This window comes from Sander vitreus, chromosome 23 (genome assembly GCF_031162955.1).
Source record: "Sander vitreus isolate 19-12246 chromosome 23, sanVit1, whole genome shotgun sequence".
Lineage (NCBI taxonomy): Eukaryota > Metazoa > Chordata > Actinopteri > Perciformes > Percidae > Sander > Sander vitreus.
Genome location: NC_135877.1, coordinates 832501 through 855000, shown reverse-complemented (window position 1 = coordinate 855000; position 22500 = coordinate 832501). Strand labels below are relative to the sequence as shown.

Sequence of the window (22500 nt, the reverse complement as noted above, 5' to 3'; positions counted from 1 at the left end):
ACTTCACTGTCCCGTTTAATTGTAGGAATTCTTCTTTGTGCTGCTTTGCACGGTTTGGTAAAATTGTAGACTACTAGAGCAGCTTCTATAAACATCTTTGTCTTTCCATTTTCTTTAGTACTGTACAAAGACTGTTAATATTAATGGACAACGCATCTGGTTTGGCGAAGTGCTGCAAATGCCGAAGTGCCTTAAACCTGCTTTCTATCTGAAGTCCAACAGGGGGAGACTCCTTAAACCTGCTTTCTATCTGAATTCCAGCAGGGGGAGACTCCTTAAACCTGCTTTATATCTGAATTCCAGCAGGGGGAGACTCCTTAAACCTGCTTTCTATCTGGATTCCAGCAGGGGGAGACTCCTTAAACCTGCTTTCTATCTGGATTCCAGCAGGGGGAGACTCCTTAAACCTGCTTTCTATCTGAATTCCAGCAGGGGGAGACTCCTTAAACCTGCTTTCTATCTGGATTCCAGCAGGGGGAGACTCCTTAAACCTGCTTTACTCTTAGATCAAGTATTGATAGTCTTGTTGTCCATATTTTATCCATTATCGAACATCCATTAACCTTTACTGTTGTTAGCTTTGTTACTAAAAACAAACAAACGTTTTACCATTCCCGTTAGAGTCTAACCAACGCAGAGGTTTGATTACGTCTGTGTGAGGCGGGTCAATGCGTATGCTTAACTTCCCATCAAATACAGACCCAAATGCTCTCTGGCTCATTGTAGACAGGAACTGCTTTGTTTATAAGTTTAAGGTTATTACAAAGTGAAAGCTGCAGGGGCTGCAGCCACCACCATGGGGGGGGGGGGGCTGCAGCCCCTAAAGTCCCCCCACTTCCAGTGCTGTTGCACACACACACACACACACACACACACACACACACACACACACACACACACACACACACAGAGACACTGCTGCTGTGGGCCCAGTTGGTTTGTTTGTTCTCACAGCTCCACTGTTACCGTGTTCCACGGTAGTGGAGCTAAAACATAATAATATATTGAATTTCTGACCGCATAACAAATAAACAAACCAAAAACCTCCACAGCTGTATAAAAAGCTTGCCAGATTACAGTGGTGGTGTCAGGAGTCGGGGTAATTGACGACTCTATTTAGGGGGCGTACTGAGTCATTATTTTTCAGGCCCTACAGTCTCTGACTCCAGTATGACTAATGCCACTACATGTTCCGCTGACTATTCATTTGCATCTGAGTACTGAGGCTATGGTTCAACATATCTGTTTGTGTCCTTATTGACACACCATAACTCCAAGGTTCTGCATCATAAATGCAATGTATTATGGTCATTAAAGTTTAATAATGGTTTGTTATTTGAGATCTATGTGGGTGACAAGCTCCAGTTTAATCACAGACCTGAAAGCCATTCACAAAAAAAAACATACTTGGCAGAGTGTTTCAACCCCAGGATTAATATTATTCGGGAGACACTGGCGTTTACAGGTTTTCTCTTTTATTCCGATGCATTGATACCAACTGTGTTCTAAGACTGCAAATGTGGTGATGCAGTGATCACAACTTCAAAGGCATTCATGTAACTGAATGTAATGAATTCTAGGTGGTTTAAAAACCACTATCACAGAGGGAATGGAAGAGCTGAGACAAAGGCCAGAATCAAGTTCCAATTCAAGACCAACAAGTTCCTAGTCGAATCCAAGTCTTAAAGTCGAGTCCTAAACGAGTGACTACATGGCATTCCCCAAATTTGAAGAGACACCCACGAAGGAGAGAGTAGGAAATGTAGCTCTGTAACTTAAATGTAAGAGTTTATTCAAGTGTTATACTGGAAAATGAAGGGTCCATCATATTGTACTGCAACTTCAGAAGAGCTTCCAAGCCATTGCAAGAATAATAATGGTCTTCCAACATATTCGCCATTCTCATACCTCCTGTGGTAAATAGATACGCTAGAGGTCTGCAAGTTGAGTCGAGTCAGGTCAGGCCATTCTCATTTAACTTCTCTTTCTTTTTGCACCTATACGCCTCTGCGCCGCAGTCTGGAAATGAGACTCCCAAGTGTCTCCACATCAAGGGATGCTGTGCAAATTTACGCACGAGGCACAGCAGCCTAACTTCATTGATTATTAAAATCTCCGGACGTGCCTAGAATAAATTGACCTCTTAGTAGTGTGTATGTGTGTGTGTTTTGTTTGTGTGTATCAGAGAAATTGCATCACATAGAGCGCGATTCGGAGAGAGTTTAAAGGGTAACTACTGTTTTTTTCAACCTTGTCCCTATTTTCCTGTTTTTGTGTCTAAGTGATGGGAACAACAATCTTTGATATTGGTCCAGCATTAAGAGAGATCTCTGCAGTCGGAAGCAGTGAAACAAGCTACAATATAAGTTAATAGGGCAGTTGTCCAGCTTGTATTTACCTTCATAAAACTATGTGTTTATTTCAACCAAAACTAGAGTTGTGATGGTTGGAAAAAGTGGAAAGACGACCCAAAACGGCTTTTCATGGTTTATTTTGTTTCTGTCAACTTTGAATGAAGTGTATTTTATGATGCTAAAATTACTGTTTATTTACATGGAGTCTGGTGGGTTTAGTGAACGCGATTTCGATTATGTTTTTATGTTTAAAAAAAGGATCTTTCAGTCCTACCAGAAAAATGCGAGTGAGTTTTTTTGTGATTGTTGCAGGCAAAAATCCTTGATTATGCATCACGTTTTCTTAAAAAATGCGATGGAATATGCGGGATATTTATGCAATTTTATGCGATGAAATTGTGGGAACTTGCAAAAACTGTGGTTTCATCATGGCTTCATCGCGGGGTTTGCAGCTTTTCGATGATGTTCACGTCGCGTAATTACGTCACTTCATAACGTTCCCTTGGCAAAAGGGGAAAATGTGTGAAGTAAACACAACATTTTTCAACTTTCTGCTAAGATATATGGGACTTTTTTGCAACGAAAATGCGTGGATTATGAAATCATGCAAGCCCCGCATATTTTGCGCGGAAATCGGCAATTTATGCGGTGAAAGTGTGGCATATTTGAAAAAATGCAGCCCCTGCATAAATATGGGGTCTTTGGCTGATTATGCATTGAATTATGCGATCGCATAATCACATTTTTCTGGAGGGACTGATCTTTAACAGAAAAGTCGTCCTCCTTAGAAATCCTTTCCATAATGTTGTCAGATACTTAGAACATTAATCTGAGTCTGTCAGCGGCAAAACGAGCAATTTAGTGAAGGTAAATACAAGCTGGACAATTGTCCTATTAGCTTACATTGTAGCTTGTTTCACCGCTGCCGACGGCAGTGATCTCTCTGAATACTGGACCAATGTCAAAGATTGTTGTTCCCATCAGTCACTTAGACACAAAAACAGGAAAATAGAGTCCAGGTAAAAAAAAAAAAGTGGTAGTTACCCTTTAAGGTAATTGGTATTGAGTCAGGTTGGGCTGAAAATTTGCAGAATTTGTCGGGCCAGGCCCGAGCTGGGGCTGTGTGTCTGTGGAAACACATAGCCAGCTTAACGCTGTGAAAACAGTGCTGAAAATGTCCTTTTTATGGATAAAGAACAGCAAACGACAAATGACTCAGAGGCTGTCGGTAGGCGATGAACACTAAAAGAATACTAACCGGGAGAAGCTGACTGCAATGACGCCAATGGTGGGGAAGACAACAACTCCCATGATCCCACGCTACCTCAGGACGTCATCAAACTGTGTCTTTTGTTATTGTTTTGATTGGGAGACCCTTATTGGCCGAACATGACATACATCCCGCTCGTCATTTCCAGGAAGTGTTTTAACATAAGTGCACTGATTCGACCTGATTCAAGCATTGACCTAGACAGCCAATCACACGTTTCATGAAACATCACATCATCCATAGCAGCGGGGTCAACCCCGCTCTTTGTATTAGCTTAAAAAATCTTTCAATTCCTCAGTCAAAGTTGGTCTCAACAGCTTTGTGAATGGGATTTAAGAGGACACTCTTAGCTAGGGACTTTTGTTAAGGATTCATCCTGGTGGTAAGATAAAATGTTTTGTCTTGTTGTCCAGTATCCTTTTAGTTAGTGTGTCAGAGAGTGTGTTTGTGTCTTACTTAAGGAGGTTTCCCAGATTAAACAGAGCTCGGTTATGCTGAGGGTTGGTGTCCAGTGCCTTCCTGTAGTAGCGCTCAGCCTCCTCTGGGTTACGGGTCAGAGTGCCGAGATTGTTCATGGCGCTGGCATGGCGGGGGTATAACCTGAGAGGAGGGGAGGAAAGAAAAGACAGCAGAGGGGAGTGGGGAAAGAGGAGGAGACAGGACAGCAGAGGAAAGAGTCAAATGTCATCTATTGAGAACATTTTGGCCACTTTGGGAAACAAGTTGAAACACAACATTGCCATATTATCATCTTTTCAGTTGATGTGGTGAACTTGTTAGCATACGGTAGATAATCTACACATCCATCAGGTATGGGATAACATTAGCATTCATTAGGAGTCATGTTTGTGTCCAATATTCTCTCTTTTTAGCTCTGTTCTCTTTAGCTGCTATATGCTCCACCATGTTCATCAGCTAGTCTCTAAAAGCTCTGATATACTTGCTTTTAACTAGGCGTTCACGTATGCAAGATGGTTGCCACGCATATCCTGCATTCCTTTAGAGCATAGGTTGTGCACGTCTTCAGAAATTAACCCTATGCGTCCGCAAGATGCAATTCAGCACGTGAAAGTGGGGGCAGTATATCATGCTGAACTAACTGGCTCACTGTGTGTGTAGTGATGTGGAGTTAGCGTTCTGATCCGACGTCATCGATATCTCTCTTTGGCATAACGAGAGAAACATACTCGCCATTGTCATTGACGTGCTCTGTTTAAAGGCCTAACATACCATTTACAATGGCGCCACTGACACTTTTTCTGCCCTTTCAAAACTTCCTCAACTGTTGTCACATTTGTTTTTGTTTGTTTACATTGTGCAAACTCGGAAGTTGTCAAGGAACATCTTCCGGTGTCGGGCAGGGATGATGTGGCCCTGATCTGCCCCTAGTGGATATATGTTTAATCCTCCAGGTACACGCAAAATACGCAGGCAAGTATGTGAACAATGCCATTTGCGTTGCCGCCGCTTGTCCACACGTACGCAATGTTAAAAAGCAAGTATATCAGCGCCTTTACTGTGTCTGTCTGCTGTTTGCTGCTGAGCAGAGATGGAACAGTGGCTTTATACAGCTGTTTTTCTCTAAAAAAAGAGCAGCCTGCTGTAGCTGAAGACGATGCTATAAGAGCGCTGAAAGTGAACCAAAACAGTAAAGTTGTGGTGTAAGAGTGAACTAATCATACTACTAATCATGAAGTGTGCGCTGACAGCCACATCTGAGGCCTGTACTACGAATCCAGATCAACGTGCCCTGGGTTGATTTCAGTTACCCGGCTTCACCTAACCTAACAACCCGCGGTCCCGCATAACCTGTATCACGACGCTGGTTATCAACTAGTTCAGTCAACCCAGGGTTTCCCAATCCAGCGGCGCACGTTCACATAAAAGAGGCGGGGTTTGCACAGCACGACCAATCGCTACTACCAGATCTACCAGAGCCACATATTTTACATAAGAAGAGCAAACTATAATTCTACATAAATATGAAGAACACAGACACGGTTTTACAGGCAAAAAGCAATACAGTCGCTGCTTCCTAAAACAGGAAGGAAAGCTGGCATGTTATGTGTAAATCACAACGCTTATTAATATCACTTCCCCATCAGTCAGGACCAAGATCTGACCATAACTACACTTGTGCACTTTCCATAAACTGTCGTTCCTTTAGCCTATTATTTCAGTTGCAGCCCTGGAAGTGGGAAGCCACTGTGAGAGAAAATAAAATACATAAAAATATAATTCAAACCGATGTGTGGCATTGGCAACACACGGCTCAACAAGCCGACAAATAGTCTATACGTAATTCTCTGCCCTGAAAATCTATATCTTTCATAAAAATACCCATCAGGGAATGTTAACGGGGTTGTCTGTCTCTAAATGTTTTAACTTTTCTGAGCACACCTCTCTCTCTCTCCACCCACCAAGCTCTACCTGATCTTCTAAGAACGGTGTCGCTGTTATCTGTCGAGTATTGATTGGTCAGTAGGCGGTGCTTTAACACCAGTTGATCTCTGATCTCCAACTTAACCTGCTCCCGACCAGGTTAGGTGTTCAGCATGAGTTACCATGGCGATTTAACCCGGTAACAAGTGATCCACCGTCGTGATACACAAACCCTGGGTTGAACCTGAAGTTACCTCGTTAACGCCAAATCTTGGTTCGTAGTACAGGCCTCTGTTCTTACCCACCCTAGTATGTTGATGAATCGTGTTTTTGTTTTTAAATTGGATTTGCATAAAAGCTTGCCATGTGCCACCTGCCGTTTCTGGTTATCACCTAAATAAGGACCTTAAGTTAGTTAGTTAAGTTGGATTTAGTTTAAAGGTGGCAATGCGGTCTTATGCAAATTATGACATATATAAAAACCACTAAAGCCACCTACCTCCATCAGCACCTAGATCCAAGCGCATACCCATCGAACTGTGTTGCAGCACGGAAGAGTCAGACAGGTGTGTGTGTGTGTGTGTGTGTGTGTGTGTGTGTGTGTGTGCGTGTGTGTGGTCATAGTTGTCAAAGTTTCTTGTCATTTAGGCTTCCACCTAATCATCTTGTATAAACTTTCAAAATGATGAAATAATTGTAGAACATTTTTCTTCTGTGTTTTCATAAAAGAAATTGCTTTCTCATCATGCTTTAGTGAGTATTGGCTTACATGTGGTCCAGGGTACTCTTATCCAAGAACAAGAGGGAAGTGTTAATGAATGTCACACAAGTTCTTAAATTGTTCTTATGCACAACCAAAGATGATTTCATCAAAGAAGACACACCACTCTGTGTAACTCCGTTTGAAGAAATAGACTTTTTTCTGCTAAAAACACCACTACTGGTGCTCCAGATAAATCATCTGCGTCAGGGGTGTCAAACATACGGCCCGCGGGCCAGAACCAGCCTGCCAAAGGATCCAAGCAGGCCCACTGGATGACTTTGCAAAGTGTGAAAATTGCAAATTAATTCCAATTCCAAATGTACCATTTTAATCTCCAGGAATATCCGAGTTCTTTTTCCGTAAATTTATGACTTTAATCTTAGAATTTTTGTTTTGAATTCTCGGAATATTACCCCTCTTTCCTGGGTCTGTAACATTATTTTTTTTCCTTAGAATGCTGTCGTAGCAGAAGCAACTTGCATTTGCCAACATCAAACTGACAAGAAACTCTGTGGCAGATACAGTTTCTGATCTTTCTGGAGTGGTTTACTGGTCTGACCCACTTGAGATCAAATTAGGTGTATGTGGCCCATGAACTAAAATGAGTTTGACACCCCTGATTTAGGTGATCACCTCAAGTCAGATTCAGACAGGTAACTAGCATGTAGCTACATAGTTGTTGAATGTAAACGACAGTGAAACTAGTTTGTGAGGTAACAGTGTCCTAATAGAAGTTGACCTTTCTCTGGCTCATCGAAACACTAGGAGGACCTCTATAAAAAGGAACTAAGCAACTATGCATTATTTTACCTGATTGTGTTTAGATAAAAACAAGAAGTTTGTGACTAGCTTGCTACAAAGTACTTTTTGCTCACTACTATGTAGACATACAATACTTTTTCTTTTGACCAAACATTTTTAAAGTGCCCATATTATGAAAAAAACACTTTTTCTGGGATTTGGGGTGTTCTTTTGTGTCTCTGGTGCTTCCACACGCATACAAACTTTGAAAAAAATCCATCTATGCTGTTTTGAGTGAGATACAGGGTTTCTGAATGTGTCCTGCCTTCAGTCTCTGGGTGAGCTGTTCAAAATCGGCACGGCTTGTGATGTCACAAGCCGAAACGAGCTGGCTAACCACAACTGTTAGCTCGTAGCATTAGCGTTAGCATGCTAACGCTAGCATGCTACCTCATTCTCAATAGCAAAGCACTGCTACAACACACACAAGTTCCCCATAATCTACAAAAGAACTACTTCCATGTGCGCCCTCATTTAGAAGAAGTCTCCCAGCTAATCCTGCCTTGTAACTGACTGAAGGAGGAGAAACAGCCTTTCTTTTACTGTCTATGGAGCTAGCTAGCTGACATGATCTACATCTGAGCTACTGCGCATGTAAGCGAGTGCAATCAAAGATAGTACAGAAGAAGAAGAAGAAAAGAGGTCTCACTCTGTAGCTTAATTATGAACCTGAAAATGAGCATAATATGGGCACTTTAAACATCAGCGGTAGCCTGATCAGCAGTACACAGAGTTAAAGTTCAAATAAGCTGACCTTTTAAGCAGAGTGAAGTCGTGTACGACATTAATTGAACAATGACTCTGGGAGAGTTTTTGTAGCATTTGCAACATGACTTCAAGCTCAGGGTTTTCGCAAAATATGCACAAAAACAGAGCTAACCCACAGTGGCACCATGAGAGAAGTATCAGAAGTGAGTATGAATGAAGGGAAACCTTGACCTTGTGACATATAACAAAGTCACTGACATTTAACAAGCTGCTATGTAGAATTCAAACAGGAATATGATGCCCATGTACTGTGTGACTGACCCCCAATTTCCACTAGGTGCGTCTGTGCTGCGTTCTGGTTTTGTTCCGTCCTCCACCATACCACATCAGGAGCGTCTCAGAAGCGGAGCATCTTGCTGCCCGACTCACAGATATTGTCTCTACAAGTACTTTACAGAACAATCAGGTGTTTAATAAACTAGTATCTACCTTCCACTCCAAGTACTCCATGCCTTCTCCTTTCTGACGTTGTCTTTAAAAAAAAGATCTGCGGTGTCTATATATGTTTTTTCTTCACGCGTGTTTCTGGGAAGCGCCGTGGTGCGGCTGGTGGATTATCAAGCATTGACTTGAATGAAAGCAATGCTCCGAAATGCAGCGCAGATGCGCCCGGTGGAAAATAGTGGTTAGAATGTGTTGGATCAATACAGTGAGTTCAGAGTCAGACCTGAGGGCAGTAGTGTAGTGGTGAATGGCCTCCTGGTGTCGGCCACTGTCTTTCAGGAAGTTGGCGTAGTTGTAGTGGACTTTGGCATTGTGTGGAAGAGTCTGGATACCAGAGCTGAAACAAAGACAAAGAGGAGGGAGAAGGAGGAGGAGACATGAGGTCAGTAGAAAGAAATTAGGTACTGACATCTTAGCAACATCACTGTGAGAACCAACAAACTAAATGGTCCTCACACCACACACGCACAGACTCACATTTGTGTTGCTGCAAGTATCAATTACAATCAACGCAGAATGACATCTGACCTCAGTCTGGAGACAGTTATTATCACAAACAAAAACAATCATTACTGGCAGCTTCACAGCATTTTACACAGAGCAGGTTTAATATAATATTCCACATATGAGCTCAGTTCTTAAGCTGTATTTGCACTGTACCAGTGCAAGGGTTGTAAAACTGCCATTAGTTCTGCCATTATAAGGAGCGTCTTTATTGTATGATTATGATTTATTCACAATGGACATCCAAAATGTTTATGTGTGGGTCTCTGTTTTGTTTGTCTTGTGCACATGCACATTCATGCACCAGTGATGCAATACACATCACTGCCAATGGTTTCAAACTATTGTCTGAGTGCAAATCTCAGTGAATAGTTGTCATTAGAGTACAGGGATTACATACTGTACAATTATACACTGGGGACAGTTAAAAGCACTTATTGTGTGCTGATTTGCCAGATTTTATAGGGAAATTTGCTGGATTGACAGTGTTGGTGTGTGGGCCTAAACATTTGTTATAGACACACACACACACACACACACACACACACAGACTTTTTACCGGAAGAGGGCCTCCCTGGAGAGCCAGACGTGGTTCTGCTGGACGGTCTTCCAGGAGAAGAGCAGGAGCAGCAGCAGCATGGAGACACTGAGGACTGTTGTGCCCCAACGGCCCACCACCGAATACAGCCGACCCAGGCCATGAGCCACCAGGATACAGTAACCCATACTAGAAAAGGAAAGGGGAGGATGGGGGGATGTAAGTGAGGGGACAGGAGGACAGACGGGAGGGGGCGAGACAAAAAAAGGCAAAGGTATTATTCATGAAACCTTCTCGATCTGTTACTGCACACCTATATCCTCTCAGAGTTGGTCTCTTCACCATTAGTTTCGCATTGCCAGACCTTCCTCCACAGAGCTGCGAAAGAGGGTCTGGTGAGTCCACACAGCATTCTGGGATGGAAGAAAAACGTGCTCTGGTTTATTGGCATTTCTTTAAACCAATTAGAATTGTCTTGGGCAGGGCTAAGCGCCGCATGGAGCCACGGTGCCTCTGCCAAATAGTCTCAGGAAGGAACTTGTTTTGGTGGAACGTGTACGTTCAAAAGTAGTTTTAGTCGTGCAACAGGAGGGAGCGTGCCTATGTTCCCACATTTCTAATTTTTTTCTTCAAAATTAGGCCCTATGTTCGCACAGTTCCCATATTTCTACGATTTTTTTCCAAAATTAGGCCCTATGTTCCCACATTTCCTTTTTCATAAATTTGTATCATATTGTATCCCCCTTCTCCCAATTTGGTAGCCTATTACACCCAACCTATTATCCAGTAGCAATGGACTACAGATGGGATGTAACCCTAACCCTAACCTTAACATAGGGCCTAACTTTAAGAAAAATCATAGAAATGTGGGAACATAGGGCTGACCCCCAACAGAAAACTCAAGATTGGACAGATAGTCTAGCTAGCTGTCTGGATTTACAATGCAGAGATCTGAGGAGCAGTTAACCATAGTCCTCACAAATTAGGGTGACCAGATTTCCCGGAACTAAAACCGGGACACTTTGCACGTGACCATAGTGCTCGTGCACGCACACGCTTTTTAACGTGAACATGTGCCAGCCCAGGTCAGACCACAGACAGATTAGACACAATTTGGCCAACAGCACACATAGGCCTACTGCTCACAACATAATGGAGTATCTCAGTTAATATTCATGAATTGTATTGGTATGTAGCCTACATAACTAACAAATAATATTAAAAGACATTGAGTGAGTTTCGTGTGGGACCAACTTTATTTTTCAGAATGAAAGCATTCTTTTAGAAAATGCACCCACTGAACTTGTGAAAAACTTTGTGAAAAGATATTTTTCATTGCATGGTACTAAACGAATTATTTGGAACTGCTGCCACAGGCTGGAACTAAAGTTATGGTAAGACTTTATGGTAAGGAATTATGAATTCATGCATGAATTAATTCATGACTTGTGCATTATTCATTCCTTTATATCTTATGAATCATCAGGAATTGACAAGAGTTCATAGCCTCTCATCTTAACTAAAGCATTAGGTAAGGTAGGTACATCATTATGCACAAGTTGTGTTCAAATCAGAATTTGACACGCAACAGAAACGCCACGCTCACGCCACGCAGCCAGTGTGAAGCCTGCCTAACCGTTAAAACGGGACAGATAAGAAGAGGCATTGCAACAATGTTTACAAATATACATTGTAACGCTGGCTGCACAGATTATGCAGACGCAGACCGCTATGATTGACTGACACACACACACACACACACACACACACACACACATTGTTAAAGTCTTTCTACATGGGTTTAGTTAATGATCGGACTATAATAAGACCACGTCGGCTATGTAATCGCTGACAACCGGGACAATTGCATAGTGGTTGGTGTAAACCAGGACCTTTTCGCGTCCTGACAGGTTTTTGTCGGGATTCGGGAACGCAACTCAAAATCGGGACTGTCCCGGTCAAATCGGGACTGTCCCGGTCAAACCGGGACGTCTGGTCACCCTATCATAAATCCACCGGAGTATAAAATGCAAACACAAAGAACGCAAAAGGTAACGGACATGAAAGACATCCGGCCGGAACCAGAGCAATCCCGGAAGTGGAAAGTCGTGGATATAGACTTCTTCACCATAAACTGTAAAAATAATGGCCATAGCATCGGTGACGTCATCCATTGGTTTGGGGACTGACGTTTTGAAGCCAGGAGTTTGGCATTTTGGCTGTCGCAATCTTGGTATTTTGGAGCCAGAAGTGACATTTCTAGTGATATTTCTAGTGATATTTGGACAAAAGTGTGGAGCTGGGGAGGATGACGCGTCTAAGCCAGTGTTTTGTTTGATTTCAATGGTTCAATGTCTCTAGTTGTTTTTATTATGACAGAGTAGCTGTTAAAATGCTCTACATGTGATCTGTTGCTGATGTTAATAACAGACTGTAGATGATCTGTTTCTGATGTTAATAACAGACTGTAGATGATCCGTAATCTGAACAGATTTAGTCTCTCTGACTTCTAAACGTCACCATCAGCCACACGACATCTGTTCTGTACAGAATAAGCCTTTAAATCAGACAAATAGAAAATAAAATCCCTCCAATTCAAAAACAATAAAAAGCTGATATAAAACGTCATCACGTTGAGTCGATTCTGAACCAATCAGCTGTTAGATCAGCTGAGAGCCAGGCGTTTCCCAGCATGCCCTGGATCTTGCAGTCGGTGGAAAACAACCTAGTCCGCTGGCTCCAAAACCTGCGGCCCCCTTGATCTCGAAAGGTTATCGTTGCCCACGTGTGCATGATGTCAGAGCAAGTCGGCATTAAGTCGGACACAAATCTAACCAGCATGCATTGGGCGGCGATCGCCAGTGATCGATTCTCCGCAGACCTAGCTCATCTCTGACGAGCCTCTTGGCTTTACTTTTCAGACCCGGATGTTTCTGCTTGCTCAACATCCGCCTTCTCAAAATGTTGTGACATAACATAATGCCCCCAAATGACTTCAGGTCCCGTGGGGGCCCATATATTCACCATGGGTGGCTGCTGTGGCTTAACATAAAAACACAATATCTCAACCACTTTCGCCGAATCCTCTGACCTGGGTCACACGGTAAAATAATTCAGTGTAAATGTCCTCTGTGTTTGCTGTCATACAGAAGTTGATGGCTTAAGGCAAGAAGGTTTTTGTCATTCTTTCCACACTAGTGGAGTTTCCATCCAAGTGCAAATACACTGAAATAATGTGCCTTGACGGAACAACAACGGAAACAAGGGAAGAAAATGATCAAGGAAGGCTTAGGCTGGCATGACTGAAATAGTGATAAGGCTGAAAGAAGAGCAATTATTAGAGGAAGGCTCAGTCCAGAGAGAGAAAGACAAAGTCGTGAGAGAAGATGGAAGAGAGATAGTAAGTGGAAAAGAAGGAATGGAGGTGTCTGTAAGCTGTTGAAAGTCTGCTGGCTGATTTGTACTGCAGGCCAATGTTAAAGAGAGAGAAGGACATACAGTATGTGAAACATTATTACATAGAAAGCACAATGAAATTCATTTGCACATTCTTGTGAAACAAATGTTACTTGAAGTAACTGTATTGTAACTGTACTGAGTGCGCCACATTATAACATTTTGACATCTAGTTGTTTATGATAGTTTATCAATAAATACAGTGGCACTCATAAGTTTATGAACCCATGCTAAAGTTGACTAAAAAGAGGAATACAAAAATCATATTTTGGAAACCTGGGGGACCCTGGGACAAAATCTTAACAAACGAGGGTCTGTGGTCTAATTTGTGTCAGTTTAGGGGTCCTTGATGTGAAAAAGTTTGGGAACCACTGATTTACTCTGGATAGACGTCTTTACATTACATTTTTTACTTGTAGTAAAAAAACAGAATTTTCCTTTAAACTACCATTGATACCATTGAAACAGTGAGCAGTCATGAAAAGCATGTCTGTATGATCTCAGCATTTCTCTGGATCAGTTGTACAATCTGACTCAGTCACTATTGATATTAACGTTTTTTTTTTTAAACATTATTATGGCTGTAAATTTATGTTTAAAGTGTGTGAGCAGTCAAAATAAAGACTGCTGCTTATAAATTGTTTGTCTTGGCTGTCCTTTGTGCTGAGGGTAACCCACGGTGGCAGCGAGACGTGCTACAATTATATTCCTCCTAAATCTCCCAGGGGTTCGTTTGGGTTAAGATCTGCGAAGGTCATAGCATAAAATTCACATCATTTTCATACTTATTTAACCATTCAGAGAGCCCTCATCAACTAAATGGAAGTATCCACATTCATTGTTTCTACACTCATTTATTCAATTTTCTTTTTTGTCATCCACTTTAAGTGTTTCCTCCACTTGATGAATATGATTTTTCATTGCAGCTTGTTGAGCTAGATTGGTGAATTTAGGAAAAATATTGTGTGAAATAGGGCTGAACGATTTTTGAAAATAATCTAATCTGATTTTTTTCAAAAATATTGCGATTGAGATTCAATATGCGATTATTTTGTAAGCTCTTTGTCTTCTGTATTATTCAACAAAGACAAGCAATAAATCATTGTATAGTATGAACAACACAAGATTAGATAGATTAAACTAACTGTTCTTTCCTGGAGGCCAGGCCTGGATGTGATGATGAAATCAGGTGATGCATGAATTTATATGAATATCATCTTTTATTGAACTACTTCAGTCCCAGTAGTATACTGAGCACTGACCGCCTGCTGTAAACATTCATAAAGGGCAGATTGCAGAAATATAAAAACAAAGATGTGGCTTTACCACACTTGCATGCTGCTGCTGGTCTTGCCGTGGGATTAACTGTACTAATTAAACCGTTGAAACAACGCAGCCACGCTGCTGTGGAAGCTCCCTGAACGTCATTTATCAGAGGCTGGTTGTTACCCCTCCCGGCAGCAGTCTCCTCCACTCCATATCTTTATAACGGAGCTAGCTAACTGGAGCTAACCGCTAATCAGAGCTAATTGCTGCTAACCGAGCCTTCAGTTCTGCTTGCCTGTATACATTAACTGCAGGTATGGACTCGAGCCCGAATAAAACCCTTCATTTTATTGAAATGGCTGTAAAAGTTTTAAACTACAACTCAGAGTTGTTTGAATGACAGAAATCTGCTCAAGGTACGGTGTAGCGTTAGCGTGCTAAGTTGATGCTTTCTCTGCGGGTGCAGACTGATTTGCTCTTGCGAGTCACGTGACCAAATCGAAGCCTTTGCAATTAGGAAATCGCGTCTTAACATATCGCGATATCATATGCAATTAATCGTTCAGCCCTAGTGTGAAAACCTGGAAAAATGGATGCTTTGTTGGACAAAGAACTGGCCTGCACAGCAGCATAGATGAGGGTGAAGAAGAGGTGAAAGTCACATGCAGAAACACATAATATATACACTGTTACAGTTCTGTGCATTTGAATTAACTGCAGTCTACCTTCTACACTACAATAACTGTTTACAGTAGCTGGAATACATCTACACTGACAGGACAGGACAGTGTGTGTGTGTGCGTGTGTGTGTGCAACACTGAAACCTCTTGCACGTACACCACCATACTCTTCCACACACACTACCATTCTTTCATGTACATACTTTCATTTATTTACTATCATACTCTCCTACAAAGATTCATATTCACTCTCACACACATACAGTACCCTATGCACCATCATACTCTCCTAAACACAGAACTATTCTCTTTAACACTATACATTTTATACTCACATTATATAACTCTTGCATGATGGTTTATGCAAGAGGGGATAAATGATGTATGTAAAAAGGTACAGTACCATATGTAAGTATGGGTAACAGTGTATGTGAAACAAGAGTCTAACATACTGTATGTAAATTGTTTGTCTTGGCTGTCCTTTGTGCTGAGGGTAACCCACGGTGGCAGCGAGACGTGCTACAATTATATTCTTCCTAAATCTCCCAGGGGTTCGTTTGGGTTAAGATCTGCGAAGGTCATAGCATAAAATTCACATCATTTTCATACTTATTTAACCATTCAGAGAGCCCTCATCAACTAAATGGAAGTATCCACATTCATTGTTTCTACACTCATTTATTCAATTTTCTTTTTTGTCATCCACTTTAAGTGTTTCCCCCACTTGATGAATATGATTTTTCATTGCAGCTTGTTGAGCTAGATTGGTGAATTTAGGAAAAATATTGTGTGAAATAGGGCTGAACGATTTTTGAAAATAATCTAATCTGATTTTTTTCAAAAATATTGCGATTGAGATTCAATATGCGATTATTTTGTAAGCTCTTTGTCTTCTGTATTATTCAACAAAGACAAGCAATAAATCATTGTATAGTATGAACAACACAAGATTAGATAGATTAAACTAACTGTTCTTTCCTGGAGGCCAGGCCTGGATGTGATGATGAAATCAGGTGATGCATGAATTTATATGAATATCATCTTTTATTGAACTACTTCAGTCCCAGTAGTATACTGAGCACTGACCGCCTGCTGTAAACATTCATATGAAAGTCAGAAACTAATCACACAAACTAAAGGGCAGATTGCAGAAATATAAAAACAAAGATGTGGCTTTACCACACTTAGTAGTATTTACATTTAACTATCATTTACTGTAATAAACATATGTAAACATGTGGATTGCACTTTTTAAACACTGTCTTTGAACTTTACTAGACAGTTAAATAAGTAAAAATATAGTATATACAGTATATACACAACGGTGTATTTTTTTTACAGCACACACAGAGGAGCTGCCTCCAGCCCCCCCTCCCCCTCATGAAGTTGCGTGCCGTGTGCATGACAGCGTCAACGTTGCACTCAGAGACAGAGAGGCTATCGTTACGTTAGCAGTAGCATGCTGCTGCTGGTCTTGCCGTGGGATTAACTGTACTAATTAAACCGTTGAAACAACGCAGCCACGCTGCTGTGGAAGCTCCCTGAACGTCATTTATCAGAGTCCGGTTGTTACCCCTCCCGGCAGCAGTCTCCTCCACTCCATATCTTTATAACGGAGCTAGCTAACTGGAGCTAACCGCTAATCAGCGGTTAGCTAATTAGCTAATTAGCTAATCGTTGCTAACCGAGCCTTCAGTTCTGCTTGCCTGTATCCATTAACTGCAGGTATGGACTCGAGCCCGAATAAAACCCTTCATTTTATTGAAATGGCTGTAAAAGTTTTAAACTACAACTCAGAGTTGTTTGAATGACAGAAATCTGCTCAAGGTACGGTGTAGCGTTAGCGTGCTAAGTTGATGCTTTCTCTGCGGGTGCAGACTGATTTGCTCTTGCGAGTCACGTGACCAAATCGAAGCCTTTGCAATTAGGAAATCGCGTCTTAACATATCGCGATATCATATGCAGTTTAGTCGTTCAGCCCTAGTGTGAAAACCTGGAAAAATGGATGCTTTGTTGGACAAAGAACTGGCCTGCACAGCAGCATAGATGAGGGTGAAGAAGAGGTGAAAGTCACATGCAGAAACACATAATATATACACTGTTACAGTTCTGTGCATTTGAATTAACTGCAGTCTACCTTCTACACTACAATAACTGTTTACAGTAGCTGGAATACATCTACACTGACAGGACAGGACAGTGTGTGTGTGTGCGTGTGTGTGTGCAACACTGAAACCTCTTGCACGTACACCACCATACTCTTCCACACACACTACCATTCTTTCATGTACATACTTTCATTTATTTACTATCATACTCTCCTACAAAGATTCATATTCACTCTCACACACATACAGTACCCTATGCACCATCATACTCTCCTAAACACAGAACTATTCTCTTTAACACTATACATTTTATACTCACATTATATAACTCTTGCATGATGGTTTATGCAAGAGGGGATAAATGATGTATGTAAAAAGGTACAGTACCATATGTAAGTATGGGTAACAGTGTATGTGAAACAAGAGTCTAACATACTGTATGTAAGAGAGTAGTAGTTTTTGTTCACATACAGTAGTACACGTAGCCCTAATAGCTCAACGCATTGCAAATTAGGAAAACACATGCAGGATTTCACAGCGATCTTTCAACTGTTCAACGAGTACGTTTTTGATACTAAAAAGATACATTTTGTGTCACTCTTTAAACTTGGCAAACGTCACCACATACCCATGCCTCTGCAATGCAGTGTTCTGTCTCTGTTAGTAAAGTTATCTAGATTTGCTGGTTCTTGGAAGGAACAGATTTTTGGAATAAATTAATCTACAATCCACTGAGACTTACACAAGAAGCAGCATAAAATGAATACGCCCTGGTATTTTGGTGCACAACTGGCACAATAAACATAGTAAAGCAAACAAAGAAAAAGTACTGCAAAAGTTAAGAATCGTAAATATAAAACAGAAATTTAAAAGTAGGGGCTTGCATCTCTCCCTTACAGAACGATCCGATACGTATTTAGATACGTGGGCTACGATACTATTCAGGGACGATACATTTTAATCTGGAACGATTCAGTTCGATTGGATGTTAAAGCTATAGTGTGTAACTTTTTGATATTAAAGTGGCCATATTATGCTCATTTTCAGGATCATAATTGTAATTTGAAATCAGAATAGGTTTACATGGTTTAATTTTCAAAAATCACCATATTTTTGTACTGCACATTGCTGCAGCTCCTCTTTTCACCCTGTGTTCAGGTCTCTGTTTTAGCTACAGAGTGAGACCTCGCAACTTCTGGAACATCTTTGTTGGCAGTCGCACATGCTCAGTAGCTAGGTAAGGATCACATGAGCTAGCTAGGTGTTTGTGCAACTTCAGCCTGTACAAGGCAGGATTAGCTGGGAGACTTCTTCTAAATGAGGGCGCACTTCCAACTTTGTGTGGAATACCTGCAGAACAGGGACATGGAAGTAGTTCTATACAATTTATTTAGTAGATTAGGGTGAATTTGTGTGTATTGTAGCAGTGTTTTGCTATTGAGAACGAGCTAGCATGCTAGCGCTAGCATGCTAACAGTTCAATTCAATTCAATTCAATTCAGTTTTATTTATAGTATCAAATCATAACAAGAGTTATCTCGAGACACTTTACAGATAGAGTAAGACAAAGCCCCAACAATTACAATAATTCCCTCAAGAGCAAGCATTAGTGGTAGCTATTGCGACAGTGGCGAGGAAAAACTCCCTTTCGGGAAGAAACCTCGGACAGACCCAGACTCTTGGTAGGAGGTGTCTGACGGTGCCGGTTGGGGGTGTGATGAACAGTGGCAGAAATAGTCACAATAAAGATAATGGAACAGTGACTACAATGGTAGTCGTAGTAGTTCATGTCATAGTAGGGCACAGCAGGGCGTTATGGGGTGTAATGTGGGACAGCACAGCATGGGTGGACGCGGTAGGACGCAAGGACGCAGCCGGACACTGCAGGGAATCTCAGAGCAACAGCTAGCCCCCTAGGCCCCTCGTTTCGGCTAGTGACGTAGAAAGCCGTGCAGATTTTGACCAGCTCACCAGGAGACTGAAGGCAGGACACATTCAGAAACCGTATCTCACTCAGAACAGCATGGAGTTTTTCAAAGTTTGTATGCGTGTGGAAGCACCAGAGACACAAAAGAACACCCCAATCCCATAATATGGGCACTTTAATGAATGTCCATTACATTCAAGCCATTACCAAATGAGTTTCTACAAAGCTAATTAAGACTATCAGCTCCACACGACTCTCTCTGGATTTCTCAGTATGACTATGTTCAGAACATTGTGGCGTCCGGCGACTTTCCGCACAGAAACTCAAGTGGACATAATGACCTCTTCTGAAGAGTCCATCAGATTTTTTTAATCCTCAGTGTCCTCCTTGGTTACTAGCAAATGCGTGGAGGAGGGATGGGGGGCACATGCGCGGTCACATGTATCATGTGGATGTGCCGACAGTTTTGTTTTCATTACTTAGAATTCCTCATGGGGGAGACAGAAACTACACACTATAGCTTAAAACAATTTGGTGCGTTACGATGAGATACAGTTCAATCTGATAGATACAGTTAATATTCGGTTAAAGTACACACATTCATTTCCCATTATAATTTAAAATAAGCCAATTCTACAAAAGAAGCATTGCCTACCTTCAAATAAATATATATATTTGTAAAGGGGACTAGTGAATAGTAAAGCCAATGTTAGATACTACTAGTATACACTGTAATTTCAACTTCATTAGGTAATGGCTGATCCCTGCCATCATGTCTCAGTCACACATAAACACACACCCGTCTCTTTGAACAGCATTGCCACACAGCACGCAGCTTCGTTGGATTGACAGCAAAGCTTCAGTCAACCGCTTCGTAACGTTAGAACCGGGCCATCGGCTGAATCTTGGTCCATTTAGACCGATGCAGGGGTCCGTGTATTGATGTAGCCGTATCTGATTCGTATCAGTGCTAATTTCGTTGACGAAGACTATGACGAAAAATATTCGTCAACGAACCTTTTTCACGGACGAAAACTAAATAAAAACTAAATAAAAAGTCAGATATGATGACGAAGACTGTGACGAAATATAACAGACACTTTAGTCAACAAATAAAAATGAGACGAAAATGTTAGGGAGGGACGAATGGAGAAGAGATCCAATCAGAACCGCTCTTTTTTGTGGGACAAGTTGGGAAGAGATCCAATCAGAGTGAATCTTTGAGGGCAGGTTGATTCATGCGAAGCAGCAGAGCCATTTTAAAAAGCCGCGGCACATGCAGGCGCAACAGCTAAACAAACGCAGCAGCAGGTACACAGGAGGACGGGTTTGCAGAACTTTGCACAGTTTTGAGGCGTTTCACAACAGTTAGGTTGTTTACATTATACTTAGTTGTGTTTAGTTGCACAGTCTTAGTTACACAGCTCTGGCTGATTTCAGTTGACTTCGCTCGTTAGCAACACGCTAACGTTTTGCAGTGCACCCGGTCCGAGGGCAATGACACGTCTCATGAACAACAGAAATGTCAGAGCTAGGTCTAGGACGAACCGGTAAATCTGTGTCTGTATTGCATATTCAAACCTTAATACCATTCCATAACAGACTGATGAATACTTCCAATGACCAAAAAATCTGGAGAAACATTTAGTCAACTAAGTCCACTGTAGATTTAGTCGACTAAAATCTGCTAATATTTGGTCTACTAAAACTAGACTAAGACTGAAAGACTTAAGACTAGACTAAGACTAAAACTCTTATGATATTTAGTCGACTAAAACTAGACTAAGACTGAAAGACTTAAGACTAGACTAAGACTAAAACTCTTATGATATTTAGTCGACTAAAACTAGACTAAGACTAAAAGACTTAAGACTAGACTAAGACTAAAACTCTTATATTTAGTCGACTAAAACTAGACTAAGACTGAAAGACTTAAGACTAGACTAAGACTAAAACTCTTATGATATTTAGTCGACTAAAACTAATAATTAATGGTTTTAAAACTAAATGGTGTGTTATTCAAAAGACTAAGACTAAGACTAAATCAGAATTTGCTGTCAAAATGAACACTGATTCGTATCAGTGAATCTTTACACCCCTAAAAAAAGGTATATTTGTTTTTAAAATGAAAACAGTTGTCAGTTTTGCCGGGTCTAAGTAGCTAATAGAGCTGCAATGCTAACGGAGCTAACAGCTAACAGAGCTAATAGAGCTTACAGCTAACGAAGCTAATACAGCTAACAGAACTAAAAGCTAACAGAGTGAACAGATAACAGAGCTAATATAGCTTACAGATAACGGAGCTAATACAGCTAACAGAACTAAAAGCTAACAGAGTGAACAGATAACAGAGCTAATATAGCTTGCAGATAACGGAGCTAATACAGCTAACAGAACTAAAAGCTAACAGAGTGAACAGATAACAGAGCTAATATAGCTTACAGATAACGGAGCTAATAGAGCTAACAGATGACAGAGCGAAACACAGTTTAACACAGTGAACTGCAGTTTAATGTGACAACACAAGCTTACAGTAAATAAATGTAACAAAGTACTTCAGCTAAGTACAGTTTGGAGGTACAGACACTTTACATCAGTGTTTACATTTTACCTCTGGTCTGGATCAATGACCGTTCATTTACAGAGCACGCTACACACTGAAAAAGGCAAGTTTTGAAGAAAATTTGGATTGGTAAGGACTCACGTGCATTGACATGCACTAACAACATGACCAACCTGGCTATCTAAACGAAAACAACAGACAACTCAGATTACGACACACAGAGGGAGTGTGACTTCACTCTCTGCTCAGGACGCCATTACTCCACTATATCTGTACATAGCAAACATTTGTTGCTATTTGCTGCTATATTTATGTTCTGAATGTTGTATATAGCACCTTTAACCCCTAAGCCACCATGGCCCCATTTTACAGTGTTTTGTTATAATCAACTGGAGATAGAAATGCAAGGCAGATTCTGTAATGTTAGGGCTGGGTGATGTGGAGAAAATCAGATATCACGATATTCTTGACCAAATACATCAATATCGATATTGTGACAATATTGCAGTTTCAAATGATATTATAGAGAAAAAAACCTCAAAATGTTCAAACAGATTTTCTGAGAAAATTTAGTTAGTGTGATTACAACGTAATTGTATATCACAATATCTCAGTATATGATTAGATCACAACATGATTCCATTTAAAGACGATAAATTATCATATTGAATTATTG

The 22500-nt window shown here is 41.0% G+C and overlaps 1 protein-coding gene across 1 annotated transcript in view; it reads right to left on the bottom strand.

The window, feature by feature from the left end:
* The window catches only part of tmtc1 (transmembrane O-mannosyltransferase targeting cadherins 1), a 172616-nt gene that overhangs the window by 32296 nt on the left and 117820 nt on the right, over positions 1-22500 (bottom strand). Inside the window, exons 9-11 of the mRNA XM_078242700.1 lie at positions 9846-10013; positions 9006-9119; positions 4081-4224 (exon numbers count right to left, since the gene is read on the bottom strand). Of these exons, the coding sequence (XP_078098826.1) occupies positions 4081-4224; positions 9006-9119; positions 9846-10013 (426 nt within the window). The remainder of the gene's footprint in view (positions 1-4080; positions 4225-9005; positions 9120-9845; positions 10014-22500) is intronic.